Source organism: Papio anubis, chromosome 5 (assembly GCF_008728515.1).
Source record: "Papio anubis isolate 15944 chromosome 5, Panubis1.0, whole genome shotgun sequence".
Taxonomy (NCBI): Eukaryota; Metazoa; Chordata; class Mammalia; order Primates; family Cercopithecidae; genus Papio; species Papio anubis.
The window spans coordinates 66,809,776-66,836,720 of NC_044980.1; the positions used below are offsets into that span (position 1 = coordinate 66,809,776).

At 40.2% G+C, this 26,945-nt stretch overlaps 1 protein-coding gene across 5 annotated transcripts in view; it reads left to right on the top strand.

Moving 5' to 3' along the window:
• The window catches only part of ARHGEF28 (Rho guanine nucleotide exchange factor 28), a 313,224-nt gene that overhangs the window by 175,342 nt on the left and 110,937 nt on the right, over positions 1 to 26,945 (top strand). Inside the window, exon 1 of one of the 5 annotated variants that reach the window (XM_009208612.4) lies at positions 11,341 to 12,980. The exons of 3 other annotated variants lie outside the window; for them this stretch is intronic. In XM_009208612.4, coding sequence (XP_009206876.2) covers positions 12,896 to 12,980 — 85 coding nt within the window. In that variant the 5' untranslated portion in view covers positions 11,341 to 12,895. Of the gene's footprint in view, positions 1 to 11,340; positions 12,981 to 14,568; positions 20,622 to 26,945 lie in introns of those variants that run through there. One more of the 5 variants, XM_009208613.4, reaches the window with a different exon arrangement.

Below are 26,945 nucleotides of genomic sequence, written 5' to 3' on the forward strand. Positions count from 1 at the left end.
AACTCTACTTTTAAGAGGTTGAATCTGAAAAAATAAAGCTGCATGGCTTTGGTTAGAAATTAAGATATTCAGTTAAAAGTTAAGTTCCTCCTTGAGGACTGTGAAACCATAGTGCCCGTGTCTCAGGGGAATTACAGAAGCTCCTGGAACATGATGCTCCTGTTCTTTCATCAAATAATATGTCAAAGTGTGAGTGAGGTTGTGGGTGACAGACCAGATGTGGTGACACTCATACTGAAGCTGATTTTCCTGCAATTATTTATCACTCATGGTCTGCATTAGATTAAAGAGGACATGAAATCTATTTGGCCAAAGCTGAGTATCTTCTGACTATTTGGATGGAAAAAATGAAGGGTTGGTGAAACTGACATGTCAAAACAAGAACTATGTGAGCATGTTTTGACTTTCCCTATGAGGGAAGGTGATAGGGAGATAGAGACACTCCCTATAGGTGATAGGAGACAAGAGGATAGCATTGGTTGGCATCCTCCTTTCTGCTTGGAGAGTCTCAGTACTTTGAAGCTCTAGGCATGAAGCACTGCCTCATCTACTGTTCCAGGTCTGGCTGGTAGAGAGGGCTTGGTGCAAGTGCCAGAGAAGAGCATAATATCTTGCAAAGTAAGCCTCTTGGAAAAAATTATCTTAGTCTTCTATAATTATAGAAATAATAAATGTTCACAATAGAAAAATTGGGAATTTTAGAAAGAGTAGAAAAAGAAATCCCTATAATTTCCTCATCCAAAGGCAGTTACTATTAAATTTGGGTATATTTCCTACAAGCATTTTTTCTTATGCATGCGTTTCTTTTTTACGTAGCTGTGATCGTGAAAACAAGATAATTCATGTCCTGTGTTACTCATTTGACATATTCCATAAGTAAGCTCCATTTTAGAAAGTAACAAAATGATGCCATACATTTGTTTTTGTTTGTTTATGTTTTTATAAAGCATGTGGATTACGTTAATAAGAAGAAAGGGAAAATGTTGTAGATCCTCTGCACAAGTACTTATTTCCCTCCAAACCCCCTTTTTATAATACATATTGTTGATTTTATAGAGTGACCTGATCAATGTACATGCACGGGCTCAAATCACAGCTATTCTTTAATACTTTGGGCTACTTCATTGCTATTATTGCTTGTTACTAGTATGTAAGATGAGGAAAAGAAAACCTTTTGGTAGGTATTGGGACTGGGAGGGTGGGCATTGGGGACAGATGAACCAAAGCTGGGTATGGAAGGAAACCTGACTTCATACCAAAAAACAAAACAAAAAAGAAAGAAAAAACCATCTAGAGGCCAGTTGGGAAGAGAAGGAAGCAGAAACAGACAGAAACAAACAATAGGATATGAGGTTCAGGTTTCTTTACCAAAAAAACACAGACCTTTCATGACTGTAGACAAGACTGAGAGAGAAACAAAGCCTCCCCACCCTGAAAGTCCCCCGAAAGGAAAAATATCAGGAAAAGGAAACTGGTAGGAAATGATTGGAAGAACCAAAGAAACAGTCCTTCTAAACAGAATGTTAGGTGGTGTATAATACAGGTTTTCAGGTTCTCCATTTGTGGGCATATCTGGGAGAGTCCAGTCGTATATGTGCTAGTGGTGAGCTGGTGGGAGATGGTGTAGTCACTAGTGCTGGTTTGGCAAACAACCAGATAATAGAACTAATTAGGTTAGTTTCTCTTCTTATATTAACCAAAAGTTCTTATATTAACTAAAAGTGCTATTATAAAATAGCACTTGTAAGTTGCCTGTGGAAAATAACGTTTTGAGATGTTTTTAAAGAGGCTCTTAAGCATGGCATCTTAGGATCTGTGACCCCTGTGAGTGGAAGCTGACCCTCTTGGCTGTTATTTAATAACACGCGTATATCTAGACTGAAACCTTAAGAATGTTTCATGAAACATGGGAGCAGGAGGACCTTAGCAGAACTCTTCTGAAAAATATGTTTTCAATCCTAATTTTTGGCAGATCTCTCTCTATGTACCAGGCTACAGAGTTTCTGTGGAGACCTTTCTTTTTTTCTTTTCTCTTTTTTTGGGGAATTGGGGAGTTATCTCTTTACCACAAACTAAAGCTTCCCAGTGAATCATTTTGAAGTAAAGGGGCTGGAGACAGTGAAATATCCCAAGAAGACCACTGGGAAGGCATAGTTATTTGTATAAATTCCAACTCAAATTTTATTCTTTTTGTTCACTTCAAGGAAATTTTCTCATTATGGTTGTTGAGGTTTCAAAACCAAGGTTGAGAATCATGGTCAGAGATCCCTGAGGGAGCTCAGCAGTGCTGAAATCACCCCTAACATAGTGGGTTTTCAGTATTTTTGGGAATTAGAGAAATGGAGTTCTACTTTTATCTCAACTGATTACAGAAAGTATTAATGAAAGTCCATGTATATTAGTTCACAGATTTTCAATGATTATCACCAGTGAGATCACAGATGTGTGGGAAATGGGAAAACTTTGGGGGAAGAAAGTGGTGAAAAAATTTCCTAATCACTTCAACTTATAAGATGATTAAACCTTTAAAAGTTAATTATTTTTGAACATTAAGAAAAATCACGTGACTGTAATTTGCTGTCACAGGGTCATTTGTTGGACTTTGAAGTGTACAGAATGGGATGAAGAGAGTGGGTTGATGTTTACACTAATGTCTTAAGGGCATTATGAGGATACCTGATGCTTGGCATTAGTACTAACCTACTGTTAGTACATTCTAAATTACCTTTTTCTTTCATTTTACAAGCCAACTTTTTGAAGTGTAATAAGGGAGGGAAAAATGGCAGTACTTTCTCTGAACTCTAAATTTTCCTTCTCCAAAATGAGATTCTTGACCCCAAATAAACCAGCTTAGTGACTGAGCAAATTTCATGTATTCTATTCCTAAAGACTCCTTTAGTTTGATATTTCAATCAAATGATTAGATTATAAACTTCAAACAAGTAGAAACTCTTAAGAAAACAACAACAAATCTACAAAACATGAAACAAATGAAAAATATGAAATATATTCTGGAAATGATATTTATAAAGTTTGTTTTATAAAAAGTTAAAATAATACCACTGAGGGATTTCTTCCCCTTTTCTTGTGTTGAAACACTTCAGAATACCCATATATACAGGCATTTACAAAAAAAAAATTATATTTACAAAGGGATCATTGGCCAGCAGGCTTGATTGCAGTGTAAGAGTGTGTGTGTGTGAGTGTGTATGTGTGTGTGTGTGTGTGTGTGTAGGCTTGTTTTACACTGATTATCCAGTGGCTAATTCCATGGAAGGGACTTTAGGGCAATTAAGATTCTGGTTAGCTTTCATGCCAGGCAGCATAATTTCTAACCATTTATTGGTACAATTTGCTTTACCTTTTAGAGTGGCTAATTTAAATGACATTTTTATGAAACATGGCCCCTTACTTGAAGCATGGGCAAGAAAGCCAACAGAATTTATTCCTTTTCCCCTGCAACATCACCAAATAATTGATTTGGAATAAGAATTAAAAGAACATTTGACAGTTATGAAATGGGTACTTACTCTGATACTTCTGATTAGTTGTGCAACAAATTCACGAAAAATTACCAGATTAATTTTTACTTTATTTCTTCGGGACTGGGGTTTTTCGATGGTTTCAAATATAGGGTCTTCAAATTTGAAATTAGATAACATATTCCTGTCTGCTTTAAGCTTTAGAAGCTCACTCTCCAGCTCTTGCTGGTGCTCTGGGCCAGTATCAGCAGGTCCTCCAGATGCCTGTTGCTTAGATTTGTATTCCCTAATCTTGTCCATGAAGAGTTTCTGGATGGGATCAAGTTCCTTGTTAAATGCCACTGTGTAACACCAATGTGCCTCTGCAAATGGAGTGAGACTACTGACTGAATGACAGAGGAGAACCTGAAAATCGTCTGAAGAATCATGGTGACTCTGTGTGCCTGAGCCACCACCTCTGCCACTGCTGTCAGAATCTATTCTTTACATTATGAGACTTCACTGAAGATGTGCTGCTCAAGTATAGGGAGAAGTGGTACAATCAGAGGTCAAATAGGAGACCCACTAGGAAGCAGTCTGTTGATTCTTCATAATATTTAAAATAACAGAAAATCAGAATAAAGAGTTAAGTTGGGCTGGGTGCAGTGCCTCATGCCTGTAATCTCAGCACTTTGGGAGGCCAAGGTGGGAGGATCACCTGAGCTCACAAGTTCAAGACCAACCTGGGCAACATAGCGAGACCCTGTCTCTACAAAAATTTTAAAAAATTAGCCAGGCATGGTACATGCCTGTGGTCCTAGCTATTCAGAAGGCTGAGGTGGGAGGATGGCTTGAGCCCAGGAGTTCAAGGCTGCAGTGAGCAGTGATTGCACCTCTGCACTCCAGCCTGAATGACAGAGTGAGACCCTGTTAAAAAAAAAAAAAAAGTCAAGTTGATGGTGTCCAGAGCTTGGGGAAACTTGAATTGAGCTAGGTAGGTTCATCCAGGTTATTGAGATTTGTCTGCCAATGAAATTTCAGCCCATCTAACTGAGATAGATTCATCTGCCACACAGGTGCCAAATGGAAACTTCTCAGGGAGTTCGCTCTTGAGATCTCATTAACCCCATGGAGACACTGTTTTTTTTCCTGTGAATCAGAATTACTTTCAGCATACTTTAATTAGTTTCCTTAGAGTTACATGGCAACTTCACATAGTAAGAACTTAAGCAAAATCAATGGAGCTTAATGCAGGACTTGAATTCTACATATCTGAATATGGATGCAAACATTCTTTTAGCATCAGTTCCACAAACATTTAGTGAATATAGATTCTATACTTGTTGCTCCCATTCTTTAAAATTTTTTAAATAAAGTTTTTTAAGAAGAGTTATAGGTTTACATACTTTATTTCGATTCCTTATTTTTCACCTGATTTCCATTTTCTATTCCGGGATCCCATTACAATCAAGCTGCCGTTAATAAATTCTAGTCAGGAATTTTGTAGAATGTCCCTTTATTGGGGTTTTTCTGATTGTTTTCATCATTACACTGAGAATTACGGGTTTTGGGAAGAAGACCCAAAGGTAAAGTGCTGTTTTCATCACACCATATAAAAGGTACATACTATCAATGTTCATTGTCACTGTTGATGTTGACCTTGATCACCTGGCTGAGGTAGTGTTGGTCTGGTTTCTCCACTGTAAAGTTACTCTTCCTCACCTCCTTTTCCATACTATGTGTAGTCCACACATAAGGAAAAAGTGGGGAGTTAATCTGTATACTTGTGGGTGTGGTGTCTACATAAATTATCTGGAATTCTTCTACATGGGAATTTTGTTTCCCCCATTACTTATTCAATCATTTATTTATGTCTGTATAGAGTCATGGATATTTATTTTGCACTCTGGGTAATAATCAAATACTACTTATTTGTTGTCAAAGTGTTCCATTTTTGGTAGCTGGGAACTCTTTTAGTTGGCTCTTGTATCCTTTTCACATATCATCAGCATTGTATGTATCTTTTAGGGTGGTGAAAGCGTTCTTTGATTCTTGAATTGTAGATACATGACACTATGTATTTATCAAAACGCACAGAACATTAGAGTGCACCGAGTAAACCTTAATGTATGCAAATTTAAGAAGACCTTGAGGTTGGGGTATCCTAGGATGGAATGCAGAATGTGACAAAACAATCTAGCTGTATTAAAAATGTAAGAAATAACCTTACCAAAGGGAATTTTGGGTGTGGTGGAGGCAGGTGCAGAGCTATTAACTTTGCAAATGAGTGGAGTCTATAAAAATAAAGGCAACATAAACTGTACAATAAGCACCGTCCTCTCGTTGATACAGTTTTTCTAGCAGGTAAAAAGATTAAGAATTTTGATACCACTCTATATGTATTGCACAAATAAGTAAATGGATTGTGGTTAGCAGCTGCCACATTTCTCCCTGTTGGAGTGGGTGCTTACAGATAAGCAGGGGAAAGAGGCTAGAGTAATCCATGTGGTAACAGACTAGAGTTGTAGATATCAGCAGGCACTCATGTTCAGTTAATACAGATACACATGGTTGCATACAGAAATATTTGTAGATACGTGTGTATACACAGGTAGGATACACTTATATATTTTCTTGATCTGTCAGTTAAGAGTGCCTAGGAGGAACCACACCCCAGAAGCATATATAAGATGAGACTGCCCATTTTTTTCTTTTTAAGTGAGTTTTATTTATCATATTTTATGTGAATTTTAGTTTCAGATCTATATAATAATTATACCTTACTAATTATTAAACTCTTTGCTCATTTAATACCTCATAGTTAACTTATTTACACATGGATAACAATATAAAATCTATAGTCAGTTAAACTTTGCATTTTAAAATTGATAAAATAAGTCTGTGAACAAGTCTATGGCATGTAAGAGGTTTTTTTGGGGGTGTGGTAAAATTGGGAAGGAACATTATCAGATGCTGCTCTCCTGAAGTCCGTGGGTTCTTCCTAATAGGAGGGATTTCTTTCTCCTTAGGCTACACCAGGCACTTCTCTACCCCCGCACCCCTCCTCTGTCCAGACTTGGGGCTCTTGTTTCTCCCACCTCCAGAACCCCTCACTCACATCCACTATCTGTGCTGCCTAAGCAAGATAAATTCAAAATTCCATATGATTTGTTATTCAGAACAACTGAGCAAATTCGTCCTTATTCTTTCCTTTCAGGTTATGCTCAGAAACTTCAGCATTTAAAACAAAAAGAGCTTCACCAAAGTTTCCTGTTGTTTGTCTGTTATTTTTCTTAAGATAATCATCTAGGTAGAACTTTATATCTGTAGCAATATTAACCAAGTAGTGGAAGCGTTGACAATGTAATTCTTTTTTTTTTTTTTCTTTTGAGACAGAGTTTCGCTCTTGTTGCCCAGGCTGGAGTGCAATGGTGTGATCTCAGATCACTGCAACCTCCACCTCCTGGGTTCAAGAGATTCTCCTGCCTCAGCCTCCCTAGTAGCTGGGATTACAGGCACCTGCCACCACGCCCAGCTAATTTTTTGTGTTTTTAGTAGAGATGGGGTTTCACTATGTTGGCCAGGCTGGTCTCGAACTCCTGACCTCAGGCAATCCATCTACCTGACCCTTCCAAAGTTCTGGGATTATAGGCATGAGCCACCATGCCTGGCTTGACAATATAATTCTTTAACATGTTGCTTCGATCAGGAAATCTATCATTAATATTTTATTAATATTTATCTTTATTAATAATAGATAATTATTAGTATTTTCCTACCCTGAGGTGTTTTGAGTATTTTTCTTATTTTCTTATTATATGTATTATATGTAGACACATATCATAATATCAGTAACTTCTAGCTGGGCTTCTAGGTGGTATTCATTTTTTTCCTCTTAGAGAATAGGGGATGTAAAGACCATATCAGAACCTCTGCAAGTGCACATAAATTTTTTTGTTCAAATAAATAAAGGTAATAGTGGTAGACAAGAAATTAAAACATTTCGTTTTAAGCAAGATGGTGTTATGGACAGTGGCATCATGTGATTCCAATTTTTGACAACAGTGGTTGTACCATGCTCCCAATTCATGTCTATTTTTTGTGATTTCAATTTTATGGGCTCTGTAAAAAATAAAAAGCACTGGGGGCGGGGGGAAGTCGGGAGGAAAATCAGAATTCACACCTCAGGGTGTCTGCACCCATCATTTCATTTTGAGAGGATAAAGTCCATGAATGAGTGTGACACTGCAGATGTGAACGTGCTGTTCCTACCATGCCTCTCAGAGTGACAGCGTCTTGGCACAAAGGTAGGAGCCATGCTCGTAAAGATCTTCATTTTCTGTACAACATAACAGCCTCCCCGTGAAAGCCACCCATTTCACCGGGTGCCTGGCATTGTTAGATCCACAGGAGGACTGTTTGTGTTGAGCTTGCTGAGAGATGACATGGTGGCTTCTAAGGGATTTTGAGGAAGGCTTTATCTATCGCTGATTTTCACCTTATTCTAGAAGTTAAGGCTGCATATGATGAAGCGTATGTTTAAGTTGTCACTGCACTGGTTCAAGTTATCCAGGAAAGGCTTATCCTAGCCTCAGAGGCCTTGCCTCCTTTTATCTGGATTTGTTCCAGGAACAATGTCTAGTAGTAGTAAAAACTGTGGTGTCTTGGTGGCTTAACAATGGAGTAGAGAAGCAAAGCAAATCTTCCTCTTCGAGCTCCTTCCCTTCTTCTTCTTCTTCCTTCTTCTCCTCCTGCTGTTTCTGTCTTGGTATGATTTTCTTGGAACTTCCTTGCACATTGCCATGTCTCAGTTTTGAAAACCAAATGATTACTTCTGAGGGTCAAATTGAGACTATTTCAGTGGCCAGGAACCATGGCTCATGCCTGTAATCCCAGCACTTTGGCGGGCCGTGGCAGGCAGATCACTTGAGGTCATGAATTCAAGACCAGCCTGGCCATGGCACATTTTTTGTAATCCCAGCTACTTGGGAAGCTGAGGAGACAGGAGAATCGCTTGAGCCTGGATGGCGGAAGTAGCAGTGAGCCGAGATCACGTGATTGCACTCCAATCTGGGTGATAGAGCAAGACTGTGTATGTTTTTTTTTTTTTTTTTTTTTGAGACAGACTATTTCAGTGTCTATAACATAGAAGAGTAATATATGAAAGGGAAATTTTAGAAAATTTACTTATGTTAAGTTCTTCACTGTTATAATCTCATCGGATCCTCACAATAACCCTTTAAAGTACAGGTGTTATGATTCCATTTGCAATGAGACAACTAAGGCTCAGAAAATGTGAATGACTTGTTTAGGGCCACTAAGTGATGGAGCCATTATCTGAGTCCAGATATCTGTCTCTCCCAAACCCAGGATTTTTCTTTTTAGCTTGTGGTGCATTAAAAATGTGACACAGTTCTTGCCCACTAAGAATTTTGGGTCCCCCTGGAAGATGAGAAAACTGTACAAATACTGTAATTCAGACCAAACTGTAAATACTTCTTTGAGATTTAATTTCATCAAGGTTGAAAGGCAGGTTAATGTCTAAATGAAGATCAAGGAAAGTTTTTTTATGTGGGTCTTTTAGAAAGCTGAAACTTCAAGGCGGCAGCATCTTCCCTAAATAATTATAACCTCATGGAAGTTCTTTTCTAGGTGAAGAATTTTCTAATTAAAGGAGGCGTATTCAGGTGAAGGTATCTTCTGTGAAAGCATTCATACTCTTACATGGTAATGGTTGTATGATATATGGTGAAAGGGTGGCCTGGGGGATATGTCATTGAATTCTGCTGTCTGCAATTGCAATCAGCCAGTAACAGTCACCTGTTGAATATCAATGAGATGTAAATAACATCTTGAATTAATTTGAATGCAATTATATTGATAAAATGGAAAAAAAAAAAATACCTACCTCAATTACTATAGAAAACAAGGAGAATAAATGACCCACATCTTCAGAAGAAATGTGTTGGTGAGCAAGGAAGTAAGCTGGCCTAAAAATAAAAGGGGCTGTGCAAAAATGGCTGGTCAGTAGAAATCATTTTATTATTTAGAAAACACTGAAAAATAGTGAAGCAAATGAGGACATTGGAAAGTCTCTTCTTTTGATATCTGAGGTATTTTCACATATATCAGTTGGGTGTCTCACATGTATTAGTTAAGTTGTTCAATACTATTTCAGAATAATTTTGACATCAAGAATCACTTGATATGTAATTGGTCAACAAGGACTGCATTTGGGAGAATTAGATCAGGATGAATCTGTCTGGAATCTCAACTAATAGAAATACTTTTTATGGAGTTTTTTCTTCTCTCTCTTTGTCTGTATTGCCCTGAAGTTCTTCTGACCTGTCACTAGTAGTCATAGGAGGAACAGCCTATTCCAGTAACTTGCTGATGTGGGGTTTATCTACCTCCTAGTTGAGTGACTCTAAAACTTCTATAGGCATAAGAATTGCTTGGGATAGGGGTGGTGCTTGTTGTAAATTATTGCAGGTTCCTGGGCCACCCTCAGAGAGACTGATTCAACACACCTGGGATGGGAATCTCATAATCTGCATTTACAATGAACAGTTTTCCCTTAGGCCCCTACCTCCATTCTGATGCCTCTGAGAAATTCTGCCCCCGATTCTGCTTTCTCTACATTTGTAGCCTTCTGAACACTTTGTCGCATTTCTGACCAACTTAATAAAACAAGTTAGGGAACCCCTATAGATTGTATTACTTTCGTTCTGTTTGTAATTTAATAAGAAACATGTCTCCCTCTTTCCCATAGCATCAGTCAACTGTAAGAAGTAAAGTGTTCCTGTACCTTTAGTTAAGGGGATAGTGTAGTAGAGGTTTAACATGGGCTGTGTAGCTAGGAGCTACAAAACCCCTTCCCACCAATTCAGGATGAGGACTTTAGTATTTCTAACCACCTCGGAAATGTTGCATTTCAAAGGATTCTTTAATGGTAACAAGTAGAGCTGAAGAAAAGTAACAATATCTCCTGATCCAACAGTATTTTGGTTTGGTGATTGTCCACACTGGTGAAGGTCCCCTTTCCTTGGTCTACAGACAACTTAGAAGCAGCCAAAGGGCCATAGACTTATGCACACTCTCATCATTGCCTGCAGCCTCAGAACAATGGGTTTTCTCTACCCAGAAGTACTGTTCTTTTGACAACTGTTGTGCTAAATAAAACACAAATATATATTCTAAATACTTTATAATAGTTCTTGTAGACGTTTTTGTCAAAATATGTGTTTTTAATCAGTTGTCATGTACAGGTTCTTCATCCACAGGGTAAAGGTCATTTATATGGGAGACTGACTATTGTAAATCATTAATTCCTTCAGCAACTGCCTACAGCATCCTGGGCACCATTCTGTGCTCTAAAATTGAGAGTGAATGTAAATACTCTTCCACAAGATTTGGTATATTTTCTAATTAAAGATCCATATGGACTAAAACTCTTTTACTGGATATAAGGTCTGAAAGTTACATATTCTTATAATTATACCCAGCTGGTTGAGAAAAATATGTACTTATTCATCAAATTAAAAGCCAGAGGCTTGGCACGGTGGCTCATCCCTGTAATCTCAGCACTTTGGGAGGCCAAGGTGGGCGGATCACCTGAGGTCAGGAGTTCGAGACCAGCCTGGCTGACATAGCAATAACACATCTCTACTAAAAATACAAAAATTAGCCGGGTGTGGTGGCGCATGCCTGTAGATGTGACTATTCAGGAGGCTGAGGCAGGAGAATTGCTTGAACCCAGGAGGCAGAGGTTGAAGTGAGCCGAGATCCTGCCACTGCACTCCAGCCTGGGTGACAGAGTGAGCCTGTCTCAAAAAAAAAAAAAAAAAAAAAAAAAAAAGCCACAAAATAGAAAATGTATCAATATTTCTTTCCACTTAGTTGCAATGTTTGTAACTATAGTTGTATTTTGTTTTAGTTGTATGTTTATGTGACAAACTATATAAAAACACAGCAGTGATTTATGTAATTCTGATTTTGATTTAAATTTGAAATTAAGTGGTCTCTCCCCTTTCTCCTCTTCTCCCTGTAGCCAGCACTCAACCCCTATCCAATCAGACAGGATTAGCTTCCATGGAGCAGGCTATGCAGCTATTTTCTTGCACAGCGTGGCACAGTAGTACTGACAATTTAGGAAATAATTGAAGCAAAGAAATGAATGTTAATTAAGACACATACTGTCAGCTTCTAAATCTGCAGACTTAATGGATCCTCATATTATTTTCAATGTCCTTTAGTTTATTTGGACATCAGGTGACCTCACAAAACAAAACAAACATTTCTTGCTATCGTTTCTACTAAAAGAAATGCTTAAAAGAGACTCCCTGATAACATTTGGGATATCTTTTTTTTTCCACTGCAGATCTCGGCTGTTGTGCTTGAGCTTATTTGGGGCATGCATATCTATGTGCCTATAGGAAGCGGAGAAGTGAGCCTGAGCAGTGCCACGATTTATGGGGAGGCAGTAATGAGCTTCTCCTGAATGCTAATTACTGGAGAATTGTTCAGGGAGACTGCAAGAACTGTTGGTTTGTGGTAAATTAGTCACCAACTCTATTGAGATGGACTGAAAGTTTAGATCAGAGCTATAAAGGCGCCAAAATCCTGATGATTGACGGCCAAACTTGGTGACAGGACCAATATGGAAATACCCCAATTGTGCTAAACAGTGGTAGATAACTTTGTATGAATCTAATGAAACGAGTACAATCTATATAAAAGTTAAAACTTCCAACCACATTAGGATTAAAAGGGTGGTGAGACTGGATTCTTAAATGAATGATCAGAGCTGTTTTGGTTCTTAGATCCGAAAAGCTGCCCAAGCTGCCAATGGTATGAAAGAACAGTCTGCTCTGGAAAGAGCTCTTCCTGGAGTCTGCTGCCCTTCATTTGCCTGGGGATCAAGCTTTCTGGCTGTCCACACACATAAACCTCAACCTTTATCTAACACAGCACTGGGTGGCTTTCCGAGAAGCGATACTCTCACTCAAAACAAGCCTGCGTTCGGAGGCTTTTCTTCAATCACAGGCAGCTCTCTTTTAATTCCCAGTTACTGTCCTCCTTCATTTCCATTTCCAGCAACGAGAAGAGGGGAGTTAATGATTCATTTGCTCCCAATGACCTTTTGAATAAGTGGACTGCAATGTTTGAGCCACTCTTAGCTCCCCGCCTTCTCCCTCCTTTACTTCCCTAGTTTGGCTTTAATATTTACAGCCTCCTTGTCGGTCTACACGCCTGAATGCCCGAAGGAAGCAAAACATTTATTGCCTTTCCCTCCCTGGTGTGCAGGAGCTATTTCATCCAGTCTCATTCCTTCCCTTTACATCACACGGGGAGGCTTGCCTCCTGACTGGGGACGCCCCGAGTTCTTCCCGAGTCTCTACTGTTTCATCTGTTGATTTCACCAAAACAAAAAGATGGATTCTGACTCCGACTCACCTTTTAACTACTCGTGGCCTTCCTTTCCCAAAATGAAGATTCGAAGAAGGACGCCCAAACAAGGTAGATTGCAGTATCTTTTCTTTCTTTCATGGGCAAAACGAGACATTCTATTCTTACCTTTCTTTTCCTTGTTTCTTTGCCAGACTGTTTTTCCAACGTAGCGCGTGTTTATACGTGCCTTTATAAAACTCTCACTGTACCGATACATACAGGTTTCTGAGGCAAACCTACTAATTCTTATGTTCCTTTCACTTCGAATCTACCTACCTTGGTGTTATTATGTATGTGCAATTCTCTTTTTAAAAAAAAGAAAGAAGGGAGTTTAGTATAAGGTAAATGTTTTGGATTCACTTAAATCAGAATTACCTTGGAGTTACCTTGACAATAAAGAGTCCTGTTGATTTAAACATGTTCAGTCTTTGTGGGATTTGCAGAGAATACGCATGTGTTTCATACCCAGTTTCTGCATCTTTTGTTTTAGTTTTCAAGTGTATAGTAATTAAAAAAATTTTTTTGTAATTAAGAAAATTTTTCTATTTTATACTATTTTATTGATTTTATAGATGTTATAAGGAAAGGATTTGAAAAAAATACTTTCAACACAAAAGCCTGTATAACTTCAGAGAATATAGTCACATATTAAATAGTTTACCAAAAATAATTATCAAGTAAGTAAAATCCTTTACTGCTGAAGGAAGAAGAGCCATTTATCTGAGCATGATTGATAATGGAATGGGTTTGCATTGCTTATTCTCTCTTACTTAAAGCCCATTCTTGTTGTAGTGTGGGCCATGGAAACAAGGGGCAAGCTGGTGTTAGGGTGCAGAAGCGGTACCCTGAGAAGCTGTTGTCCCATCCTTGGCTGGGCTTAGCTGGCAGTGATTGTTGCCTTCTGAGGTTTAAAAAAATAAGATAGTGTGTAATCCTTCCCCTTTCTTGTCTTGTGCAGGGACGCGTGTGGTTATGTTTTTAATTCAAGGAGAAAAGGAACATTTTCATAAACTTACAAGCAGGAAAGGTGTTTCTAAGCGGGTTGCCTCTGCAGCACTGTCCTTCGGGAGCATACCTGTCCTAGGGAGCAGGATGGCTTACCCTGTCACCCTGTGCTTCTCCCAGAGGAGGATGGACACGAGCAGTTGTCAGCATACCAGCCTAGCTTCGAGCATCTTCTTTCTTCCTTCTGAAATAAAATAGAAGTGTTTATTTGGCTTGTTTGCTCTTTAGCTTAGACCAAGGCCAACCCCAGGAATAAGATGTGCTTACCATCTAGGGCTAGTAGAAAGACTCAGCCTGAACACATTTTTCATGTTGCTCAGCTGCCATCCTTCAAATTCTATCATTGAAGACTTGAATAGCTTATATTCAATATACTATTTTAAGACATTAAAATTAATGTTTTAAAAATTTATTTTTTATCTAAGAAAATTGATTTTTCTATTTTATTGATTTTATAGATGTTATAAGGAACAGATTGAAAAAAATTTCAACACAAAAGCCTGTATATCTTTGGTGGATACAGTCGTATATTAAAAGGCCATGATATATGTAACTTACTATTAAATGATTCAGGGGGTGAATCATATATATATATATATATATATATAACAGTACAAGCATGTGCTTATAAAACAAGCTTGTACACAAATAGAAAATGGAGTAAAATGTTAACAATATGTAAATCTGGGTAAATAGTATATATTGCTATTTTTTTGTGCTGCTGTTACTCTTTCAGCTTAAAAAAAATTAGTGGATATCCTTTAGCTTTTCTGTAAGTTCGAAATTATTCCCAAATAGTAAATAAAAAACCATGTAAATTGTTTTTGAGAGAGGAGATACACAAAGTTATTACTACTTTGGAGTGAATATTATTAGTTCTGGTACATTGAAAGCTTCTAGATGGTAGGTACCGTTCTGTAGAGTCTACCAAATCTCTGTGTCAATTCTAACCCAGTTAAATTTGGGGTGTAATCTGCTTTATTTAGTTTTGTATTTATGTGGCCCAACGTTGTTGGGACCTGGGTGGCCTAACACTAGAGGGACATGGGATTAATGATGAGGAGGCCAGTGGAGAGCTTTGAGAGTCTGTTGGAGTTGTAGGGAATGCATTCATCATGCTCTCCTTTTAAATCCAAAGTTGAAGCATGGCCAGTATGAGCTGCAACAGAAAGTCATAGCATAGCTATGTATAAATTAAACATGATTCAAGTGAAAGCAGGTACCTGGGATATGGAAATGATTAACTATTTGCCACTGATAAAAGATGAGTGAAAATTAGGTTGGTAGCAGAGAGGTGGGGATTGTTAGACCATGTTCCACACTTACGTTCTTTATGAAATCATGGTGATTTAGTTATGAAGAGTGGGTTTGGTCATGCTGTAATGCTAGCTGGACGGAGTCCCAGAATCACAGATCCTTAGAGCCTAAAGGGCCTTAGAGACAATCTGGTCCAATTCCCTCATTTGACAGATGAGGGCAACAGTGATGTAAGGGGGCATTATTCATATGTTCAACAAACATCTGGGGTGGGGGGTGGCAGGCACTGTTCTTGAGGGTATGGTGAAGTAATGACCCTGACAGATGCGTCTCTGCTTACAGGGATCTTAATGTGGGGACCCATCTCCCAGGACCCAGACATGCCCCCTCCATATAGTGGAAGAAATACCAAGGGACTTGGTTTTTTAGCCTGATGGCCATTTGGTAACTGTGGTCTCTTGTCGCTTAAAGGATATCATAAGAATTTTTGTCAGTCTTCAGAACTGAGGTGGCTTGAATTTCTTAATCATTCTTCCCTTCCTTCTAATCACCACCAACATCATTCTCAGATGTAGGTTCAAGTCACCCGAGAAATCAAGAAGGTGGCTTTGAGGGCTTGGAATTACTGGCTTATTGGCAAACCTCTCTTGAATTTGATCAGAAATAGTGTCTGATGTTCTCTCTTGTTCTTTCCTTGTCCTGACCTCCATTGTCAAGTATTTCCTTTGTTTAATATCTCCTCCTGTCCTAGTTTTCACTATTTTTTTGATAGAAACCCAGACACATATATATTACTCGCTTGTGGAGGGAGTGATGTGAAAATTTAGAGCAAGGATTTGGTAACAAGAGGAACATAACATTAGCAGAAACTCACTAATACCATATTTCAATTAAAACGTTTATCTAGTACTTTCTTATCCTCACCCCTTCAGAGGGAAGATAGGAGGATGTGACTTGGAAGCAGGGCCTTTGGAAAAGACCCATGTCCAGCACGGAGCACGATAAAAGCAGTTAAAACCAGGCTGCCCAAAATGTACTCCTAGGGTTCCCAAAAGTTGGCTTGTTCCTTTCATAGGTAGCGCCAGGACAGGCTGTACTAGCAGCCCAACAGTTAATGATTGGAGTGGGCCAGAATCCATTACTGTTCCACTTGAAGGGCTCCAGGAATGCCTGATTTTCTGTTTTTTTTTTTTTTTTTTTTTAAGTAGGAGATTCAGTCAACAAATTTATTGCTTATTAATCAAGGGTTGAAAAATATAGGAATTAGGCTTTACCCAAGGTTCTCATAATTGTCATTCAGTCTTTAAAATGCATACTTTAGTATAAATCATTAGGCCCCAGGAAATGTTGAAATCATTCTTTTATGCCTTTTATCCACTTGTGCAACTTCTCTTGTTCTCTCCTTCCCCAGTTTATATCATATGCTACCTCTCCAATGACACATAGTGTGAACATTTTTTTTCTCTTTTTTCTTTTTGCTGGTGCAAAACCAGGCTACAGTTGCCAAAGAGGGCGATGCATACCAGAAAGCTTGACAACCTTGGAGAGCTTAGATAGCACTGTATTTTCTCTAATAATAATAAAAATAACTAATATTTATATGGTACCCTATTAATCATAACTACTCTTTACTAAGCTATCGTATATGCTTTATATCTATGATATATGAGTCCCAAAATAACTCTGTAATACAGATATTGTCTCTGTTTCATAGGTGAAGAAACTGAGGCTGAGTTTTACAGTTATTCCCAAAGTCATACCAGGACACATAGGGAACAGTAACCAAGGTAGAATCAAGAAGGAGAAGAAGTGAAAAATGACATATGAATAATGTGTTTTTTGCACATGTTGTCTTGTAAAAGACCTGTATATTAGATGTGTTTGTCATCTTCATTTATTAGTTGGGGACTCCAAGGCTCAGAGAGGAGAAATGAGTTGCCACAAATTAGAGCTAATAAATAGCAGAGCCAGGCCAAGAACCGGGACACTCAAAAGGCTTTGTTCTTCCTGGTATGTTTCACCACCTCTTAGTAGAGGTAAGGGATGGTAAACTTCAATAGGTAGCTACCTTGGGTTCAAAAGGTGCCATCGTGCCTCCCCATCTTAGCTCCTCCCTCTCCTTTGTGTATCTTTACTAGGAGGAGAATTGACAGGGGGAGACTCTGGAGGAGCAAGATGGTAGGGTTGTTTCTGCATCTTGATACCTTCCTCCTATACACAGATACAGTACTTAAATACATCATTGGATTGGGATTGGGAACAGATGCACAGATGCCTGGAGCACAGGATGGTTGGCTTAGGAGAGGAAGAGACAGGATGAATTGGGAAAAAAAGGGGCTGGGAGTGCTTTCCACTGTGGCCTGGAAGGTTTACAGGTTTATCCCAGACAAAAAGATACAGTTAGAGAGATTTAGCATGCTTGGAATGGAGACCTAAGACCCTGAGACCATTGTTTTGGCCTATTTCATGAGCTCATTTCATGTTTAGAGGGCAGGCACCTAATCTGAAAAAATAATCCTTGACACAGTAAGTAGGTGGAGGTATGATGGCATTTTAGAAATGTTAATGATTTTTAAAGGTGAGATACTTTTTTCTCATGGACTTATTGGTCTTTTTTTCTTTCCCTTCCTCCCTTTTGTCAAGTTTCATCAGATGTACACATGCATGTGGATGATACATCAGATGTACACATGCGTGTGTGTATTCAGTCTAAAAACTCCCCAAATGATAGCTGAATACCACAGGATGAGTGAGTCACTAGAGAAATCCTTATTAAGGAAGAGAAACATTTTCCTAAAGGTGACATAACCTGCTAAGATTTCTTTGGCTCTCAATGAAGAGAGTGTTTAACCTCATACAGAGCCGTTTCAATTCCAGACTCTGCCTAGAGGTCTACCATTGTCAGCGGAGTAGAGGAGACCCGTTGCAAACCCTTCGCCAGACAACATAGCTGAATACCCTCAAAGCTCCCTTTAGTTAAACAAATACTTTGCCAAATTTTTGAAAGTAAATTTTTGTTTATTTTTGGCTGCTCAAATTCTTGGACAAGGTATCGTTCTCCGTTAATCTCTGCAGGTGGAAGGGAGACAGTATTATCATTAACTGTATTCTTGTTCAGGGGACTCCTCTCCATCACTCCTGGTTTTAGGGAAGGACAAATGATTATTTATTCAGATACATTAATTAAGTAAGGTAGAAAGTGATTAAGTCCCATAGGAGAGATCAGGAAAAATTACCGTCAAAGTTCAAGGCAAAGAGACCAGTTCAAGTTGGGGGTATCCTGAAAAGAATGTCATTTCAATAGCCTGTAAGGCTGTGGTGAGCTTGGTGGGGTTTTAATGGCAGGATGTTCCTCCTAAGCAAAGGACAGAGTCAGATATACATAGAATGCATCAAAGTGATAGAAAATAGCCTAGCCTTGTGGCCTGTTGATTCATGGTGATACAGAAATGTAGAGAGGTGCCAAATGTTGTGCTGGCCTGGATGGTTAGTTTTGCGTGCTTAGTATGTTTCTTCCCTTTGCTCTTTAGGAAGTGGCCCCTCCATTACTCTGGCCATACGTCCAAATGTTGCTACTAACTTCTCACGTAACTTTGCCTTGTTGAGTGCAGCGGGATGGGCACCCCACCCAGACTAGGCCAATCACAGCACTCCTCCTGCCTGGTTCACAATGATTGGCCCGGGTTGGGCACATGATTTAATCATAGCCAATCAGAATCCTTCCCTGGGATTATTCAAACTGGAGGTTGGTGGGCAATGTCTTCTTTTTTGGGTGGCAATGCTGGATAGATTGGAGTGAAAACCTTTAGCTGGAAGAAACCAGCCTGTAGTAGGAGGAAATACTGCAAACATGAGAAGTAGATGAGTGAGAGGGTCCTACCTGGGTTCCAGGCCCTTGTTGCTGCCCAGGTTCCTACCTCTCAAGACTTGGATGCTTAGTTCTTTTAGTTTTGTGAGCCACCCTCACATGCCTTCCATAAATCTCCTCCCTCACTCTTTTATGTTTGTTTTAGCAAATACAAGTGAATATTTATCCCACTTTTAACTATTAATCTCCAATTTGCTGTTTAAGATGCAGCTTGAGTGTCCTTTTTTCCAAGAGGCATTCTCTGAATTCCCTTGGAGTTCAGCATTGTAACTCCAGTGCCACTCTGCCTTGTGTATATGTTTAGGAAAGGCCGTCTCATTACTGTATTACAGCTGTTATTAAACCTCTATATCCTAAGACACTGAATTCTTTGAAGGCAGCGAGCCTGTTATCACATCTCTGGCAGCACTTGGATCCCAGAAAGTAGGCAGTAAATATTGAAAGTGTGTCGTGGCACAAATTTACCCACGCTACACCCAGATAGTCTTTATCTACAATTGATCTGATCATCTTCATGGGGTCCCACTCTATAGGCAGTGGGGCAGGGGAGGGGAAAGGATATATTTTAGTCTAATATAGAAAACTTGGTCTGATACAATAATCTAAATAGTCATTTTTGGTGACTGATCAGTGTCTTTACGTAAAATATTCAGTGTCTCAAGTTTTTTCCCTCTCCTACTCTTCCTTGTCAAGCTGCTGTTGAATGTGATTTCCTGGCGACAGTGGAGGTTAATGGCGGGGGGTGGAGGTGGAGGGATGGAAAGTCCCAATCCTTCAATCTACACTGCACCTCCTGGGTCCTCCTGGGTTCTGCTGTGGCTTGACTGGTCTAGGCTCTTCCCTAAGGCATGAGTGCTTTATTACTGGGTGTTCTGGCATCTGTGATAAAGGTCAGCAGCTGGGATTGTGGTGCTAGTCAGGACCTGGTGATTCTCCTTCTGGCTTCACCCTGACTTGGCCCCACCCTGGCTCTTCCGCTACGGAAACCTTGGACTCTCTTCCCCTGGCTGCTGACCCAGATGCTTCCCCCAGAAACGTCTGCCATCTGGTCTCTTCCTTTGCACCGTGGTGGGCCTCATGACAGGCCACAAGCGCTCAATTCAGGCCACTTCCTGTTCTTCTCCGAGGCCTTCGGGATTTATGGGATCCCATTCTCACCATGTAGGCACCTGAGAGTGGCCCAGGAAAGCTGAGCCTGGCCCCGCTGCTTGACCTTGCTCTTCCTGCAAGTGTGCTTGGGTAACGGTCGTCCTCATGATAGTGTGGGGTAGCCTGCAAAGGGATCTACTGCAGAGCCCCAGACGGAAGCAGGAAAAACCCACCGGCCCTCAGAGTAGCCCCCAGCTTATTTCACACTGTTCCGCAGAAGCAGGGAAATCACTTGTCTCATCTGTCTGGTCTGTGACGTTCCTGACAATGGAGCGTCCTGGTTAAGAATGTTGACAACTCTCACATCCAGCTCTCATTCATCCCTACCTACCCGGTGGTGTTTCGGACTTGCACAGGATAATGAAACAGGATTCGGGAATTAAGTAGGGCTTCTCAACCAGAAGAAACAGAACAATTTGGAGGAATGCCAGGTAGTACTTGGCTTTCATCATTCATTCATCCATTTGTCCATTTATTCATTCATTCAAAATGTTTCCACTGAGAACACATAAAAAATAAGTGAAAAAACGTACATTTCCATGGAAAATTCTCTATTTTGCTAGCATAGTTTTTTGTCTATAGAACTCAATTACTTTTGAGGATATTTAGGGGGCCTGAAACACATGTGGCTGTAGGGATGGGCACTGGAGAATGGAGCTCCTCATGAATTATAAAGAAACAAAATATTTTTGTGTGCCAGTGTCTTTCCATAAGATTATAGGGGATTTAACTTATTTGTAGAGTTCTTTGTGATGATGACATATGGGGCATCTTCCTCATTAGTTTGTATTTTTAGAGTCACTTGAAGTGGTCTTATCAGAGTCCGCCACTTCATTTGAGGTCTTTCGGTTTTATCATGGTGTTTTTATATATCAGGTTTTCCTCCCCTCAGTTTGCCAGTTTTTCCTTGATGTGGACTAATTTGCTTTAGGCCTTAGAGAACTGCATCAGAAGGAAGGGGCTTGCTGATTAAATCTAATCATGCCAAAGTCCACACACCACACATGACTGAATATCTGCTTGATTGTGTGAGGGAAGCAAGGAAAGAAAAAGTTATTTATACATTCAAGAGTCCTTTTTCCAAACATAAACATAGGGACTCTTGAAGGCTACTTTGTGCTACTACAATGAGGAGTGAGGACTTGGAAAGATTGGTTTTGTTTTCAGAGGCCTGCATTTCACCCTGCTTCTCCTAACTTCCCTCTATGTCTCTCCTCTGTTACAAGGGAAAAGGCTTATTTTCTTCTTCAATAATTTTGATTAGTTCTTTCAAAACAGTAGAATAGGACTTTTTTTTAAGGATCTCGTTTTAGAGACCCTAAGTGTACCTGTTATTTAGGAGGGAGTTTAAACTGTGCTTTTCCAGGGGGCAGGGAGGAGCTGGAGAAACAGCTCTCACTCCCAGCACCTCTGGAATCCACTGGCTTTGTCCCTAGCTGTTACTGTGGCTAACAGGACTGCCCTGAGAGGCCTGACCTCCTTCCAGGGACCACTTTTCTTGTTAAAGGATCACCAGGAAGGTGAGGTAAGTTCTGAGGGTGAATTGGGTATTTGGATTGAGACTCTAGTTTGGTGAACGGAGGTTCCCTGGGTTCTCTCAGATACTCTTGCTATGTATGAAAATCTACAGAGTTACTTTAGCTTACATGTGACCCACAGGAAATTCCTGGGCTGAGGATAATTTTGGAATTTGGATGGATCCTCTCTGTAACCTTAGATCCAGCTCAGAAGAGTACGGCCAAGACTAATATCAGGAAAAATCCTGAGAGAACCTTAGAAGAGGAATGGGCGAGGAGATGAATGCTAGTTTGCCTCTGGAAATGTCCTGTCCACCCCAATTTTTAGAGACAGGGTCTCACCCAGGCTGGAGTGCAGTGACAAGAACATAGCTCACTGCAGCTTCTAACTGCTGGGTTCAAGTGATCCTCCTGCCTCAGCCTCCTGAGTAGCTTGCATGTACAGACATGCATCACCACATCCAGCTAATTTGTTTCATTTTTTTATAGAAACAAGGTCTCGCTGTATTGTCCAGGCTGGTCTCGAACCCCTGGGCTCAAGCATTCCTCCCACCTTGGCCTCCCACAGTGCTGGGATTATAGGCATGAGCCACTGCACCCAGCTCATAAATGTTCACTTTCATTGCGAGGGTAGGTTTTTTCTTTCTTCTGGGTCACACTAAGACCATAGGTGAAAAGGACTTTCCATAAACCTCAGAACTTGGTGAAGGTCCCTTTGAATGAGGGAATTTGGGAGATTGTATACTGCAGCGGGTGGGCTTTGCTCTCTGTCAGGACTGTTTGCGTTCTGGTTCAACCACTTAATATAATAACCCGGGCAGGTTAATCACTTTCCCTGGGCCTTAGCTTTCTTGTCTACAAAACAAATATGATAATGACTCATGCAATTATGGAGAGTAAGTTTGGCAGATGGTTAAAAAACAATTCTGTATATGCTTGGCTAAAACGTTTCCAGTTAATACATTTATACATATATTATCTGATATGGTCGACTTACTGATAACCTACCATTTTGCATAAAATCACACAGCTTTTCTTTACATAAGAGGCACATTTTAAAAATATGACTTTTCCAGACTCTTACTTTAGATATAAAGAAGGTTATTGTTAAAAATCTAGAAATTACAGATAGTAAAGAGTTGAAAATAAAAACTGCTTGTATTCTATCACCTAGAAATAGCAGTTGACACCTTAGTTTATCTTTTAGGTCTTTGAGTCTTGAGTATCTTGAGTGTTGTGCTCTTAAACAAAATGAGATAATGTATCTACTGTTCTATGAATGTTTTCTCAGCAAGACTCAGCAAACTGCCAGGGGTGAATAGGACAGCGCCGGGAAGCGGGTGAACATACCTAGGTACAAGTCACACTGTAACACATTAATGAAACTTCTTAATGGAAAAATACCAGACATTTTTCAAATACCATTTTCTTTGGTTCAAAATAGGATACTTGGTAACCCTAATTATTACATAAAGGACTTTGAACTACATAGCAGAGTGTCTGCAGAGAGCCACCATTGATTAGCTGTGTGCCCTTGGGAAGTTACTTAAATAGCACTGCAGTTTCCTCATCTGTCAAATGGAATTGTTTTGGGGATGAAATGTGTTAATAAATATTAATCATACAGTGCCTGGTTCAGAGTAAGCACCATAGTTATGTTAGCTACAATAGTAGTAGTGTCTGATACAATTACCCAGTGTGTAGCAGGTGTTCCAGAGATGCTGACTCTTATAGTAGTTCATATTTTATGTCTATTTCCTCCTTTTTAATGTTTCTCTTCCTGATATCTTCTTCCCAGTACCTTTACTTTGCATATCTGCCTGATTATCCCATTATTTTGTTAGCAAAGAGGTAGCCTATCTGATATTTTAAATAAAGGGATTAAACAGTAATACTCTTGGGCTACTGCTACCAGAAGGCATAAGAGGTGCATGGTATTGTGGTGTTTTAGACAATCTGTAGCTGAGACCCTAGTTGGGAGGTTGCTTATCCTACCAGGAAGAGCAAAAGAAAACTCTCATCATCAGAGTGTGATAGATGACATAGGACAAAATACAGAGATAATAGGAAGAGCTCAGAGAAGAAGGAAAGCCTCCTGGTTGGGTCAGGGGACCTCCTGGGGAATAGACAATACTCACTGGGCTCTGAAGACTTTTTTTTTTTTTTTTTTGAAACGGAGTCTCAGTCTGTCGCCCAGGGGTTGGAGTGCAGTGGCACGATCTTGGCTCACTGCAACCTCTGCCTCCCAGGTTCAAGCGATTCTCCTGCCTCAGCTGCCCGAGTAGCTGGGATTACAGGCATGCACCACCATGCCTGGCTAATTTTTGTATTTTTAGTAGAGACGGGGTTTTGCCATGTTGTCCAGGGTGGTCTCGAACTCCTGTACTCAGGTGATCTGCCTACCTTGGCCTCCCAAAGTGCTGGGATTACAGGTGTGAGCCACAGTGCCCGGCCTGAAGATGTTTTTTTAAGAGTCGCTGATAGAGGCTGAGGGTTCCGTTCTGGGCCCAGCAGGTTGCACAGTACCTGGTGATCAGTAGACACTCAGTAAGTATGGGAAAAAAGAATGAATGAATGAATAGGTGAATAAGTGAATGAAAGTAGACAGTGATACTCCCATCACAACATGTAGCAAGGAGAGCCTATCACAAGAAAACCTCAGAATCTGAGAAAACATTACCAGACCTGAAGAGAATTTTCTGTTCTTGATGAGAAATGATTTATCTCTTTAGTGAATATTCATTATCCACTGCCTGCCTATATGGTTGTAGGTACTGGGGAGATGGTGAACAAAACTGTCTTTGAAGTTGCTGTTCTCATGGAGCTTATGTTTTAGTGGAAGGAAACAGATGACATACAACGAGCAAATAAATCTCTAATATGCTAGGTGATGGTAAGGGGCATGAGTGAAAATAAAGCAAGGCTTGGCGGTTGCCATTTCATATAAGATGATCAGGGAGAGTCTCTTTGGTAAGATGACACTGGGGCAGAGATGAGAAGAAAGTGAGAAAGCAAGGCATCTGCATATCCAGGGGCAGAGCCATGCTGGAAGGTGGAGCAGCAAGTGCAAATGGTCTGAGGCAAAAACAGCAAGGAGGCTTGTGGGGCTGGAGTAGAGTAGTGGGCAGGGCTTCAGAGAGGCTGGGAGATAGTGGAGGAGGGGCAGGCAACGGGAGGCACTCTAGGTCATCATTCTGGCCTTCACTCAGAATGAGATGGGAAGCCATTGGAGAATTTTGCAGAGGCATGACATGACTCGATTTCCTTTGTCTGTCCTGTGGAGAAAAGGCTATGGAGGGCCAAGAGTGGGAGCAGAGAGACTACTGATGTAACAGTTTAGGAAGAAGACAGTGGTGGCTTGCCTGGTGTTGCAGTGGAGGTGATGAGAAAGGTCAGATTCTGAATCCAGTTGTGAAAGGAAACAGTCAAGGGTGACTCCAAGGAAAGACAGAGTTGCCATTTTTTGGGAGAAGTTGGGTGTGGGGGTGGGAATCAAGAATTCAGCTTTGGACCTGTTGTGCTCGGCATGACTGCTGGACAACTAGGAGGAGTATTGAGGGGATAGTTGTGACTCAGGGGAGTGCTCTGGACATCTGGACTGGAGTTGAAAATGTGAGAGTCATCACGGTATGATGGTGTGTGATGCCACGCTGTCAGATAACCAAGGGAAGGGTGGAGAGAGTGGAGTTTGAGGACTGACCCTAAAGTAGTACAACCTGCCAACATCCAGAAGATGAGGAGGAACCTGCCATGGGGCCTGAGAAGAAAAGGCCAGCAAGGTGGGAGGACCTGGAGAGCCTGGTGTCCTGGAGGATAAGGACAGGAAGTGATCAACTGTATTAAATACTACTGCAAGTCACAGAAGGACTGAGAACTGACTATAGGGTCTGTCATTTGAAGGTCTTTGGTGACCATAATGGGCACTGTTTCAGGAGAGTGTTGGGAATTGAACTCTAAAGTAAGTCTCCCCCATTTTATGGTGGTTATTCTCAGTGAATGTTTCTGCTGTTCATAAAGGTCTAGAGTTAAAGTAAAATACAATGAATAAATGAAACCAATATACTCAGCCACAGTTAAAAGCTATCTGGACTGAGAGGCCCTCACCTGACTTTTGCACTCTGGCATTCGGAGTGGGCCAAATCAGGTCGGCAGCAGGTTTGCGGAAAACTGCCTTAGCTGGGTTTGTTTATGTCTGGGTGTGGGTCATTTACATAACCAGTCAAGTAGGCCACATTTTGCTTTAGCTACAAGGCTCTTAGCTTCTTAAGGGAGAGGTGGATTTTGTTGGAAATCAGGTTTGAAGAGACCCTAGGCTGGGCCGTGCCATTAACTGTTTCCTGCTAGATTGGAAGTAGTTGTAAATGTCAGAGTGAAGGGAGGCATCTGCAGCTGCCTCTTCCTCTCCCCCTTACTAGTTCCAGTTCCTCTTCTTTCTATGGGTGGAATCTATTTACTTTCTATTGTCACCTGTGTCACCTGATTAGAGGATTCAGTACAGCAAGGACAGGCTTATGAAAATTTTGACTTCACAGAGCCCTTGTGGAGTCACCTAGATCACATTACAAAGCAGTGAGAATAGGAGAGTGGAGAGCTGGGGATCCCCTTGGAGTTGCTGTTTATCCTCCAGGCACTTTGCAGTGAGAAACTGGCCCAAGTCCACTTCATCATGTTAGGGCATCTTAGTTTCTGAAATCCTGCCTTTGTTCTTGAGAAATGCTGTCTCTGATTGTCTGACTTTATCCTGCAGTTATAATCCCTCCCATTTCATGAGAGCTCATCCTTCAGCCTTTGGAGGTAAATCCTATGGGCAGTTTGACAGCTTTTCTTTCTCTTTACAATTTATGTTTTTCAGTTAACCATGTCCAGGATAGATTTTTCAAAATTTCTTAACACTAGCTAAGTCTGAAATAAAAGTTACAACATTTTAAATGCTCTTCATGAAGCAAATGGAATGTTTTGTGCATGCCAGTGGCCTTGGGTTGTTTTTGAATGTGTAACGTTATAGCAGAGGTTGAAATTATTTTTAAAAAGAATCAGAACTAAACTTATGCCACCTCATTTACTTTTTAAATATTTAGGAAGCATAACTAATAAAGCATTTATAGGGTGCTTACTATGTCAGAGTCTGCTCTAATCACTGAAAATATTAACTCATTTAATTTTCACAATAATTCTATGAGATGGATATATTATTGCCTTATTTTACAGATCAGGAAATGGAAGCACAGAGAGCTTAAG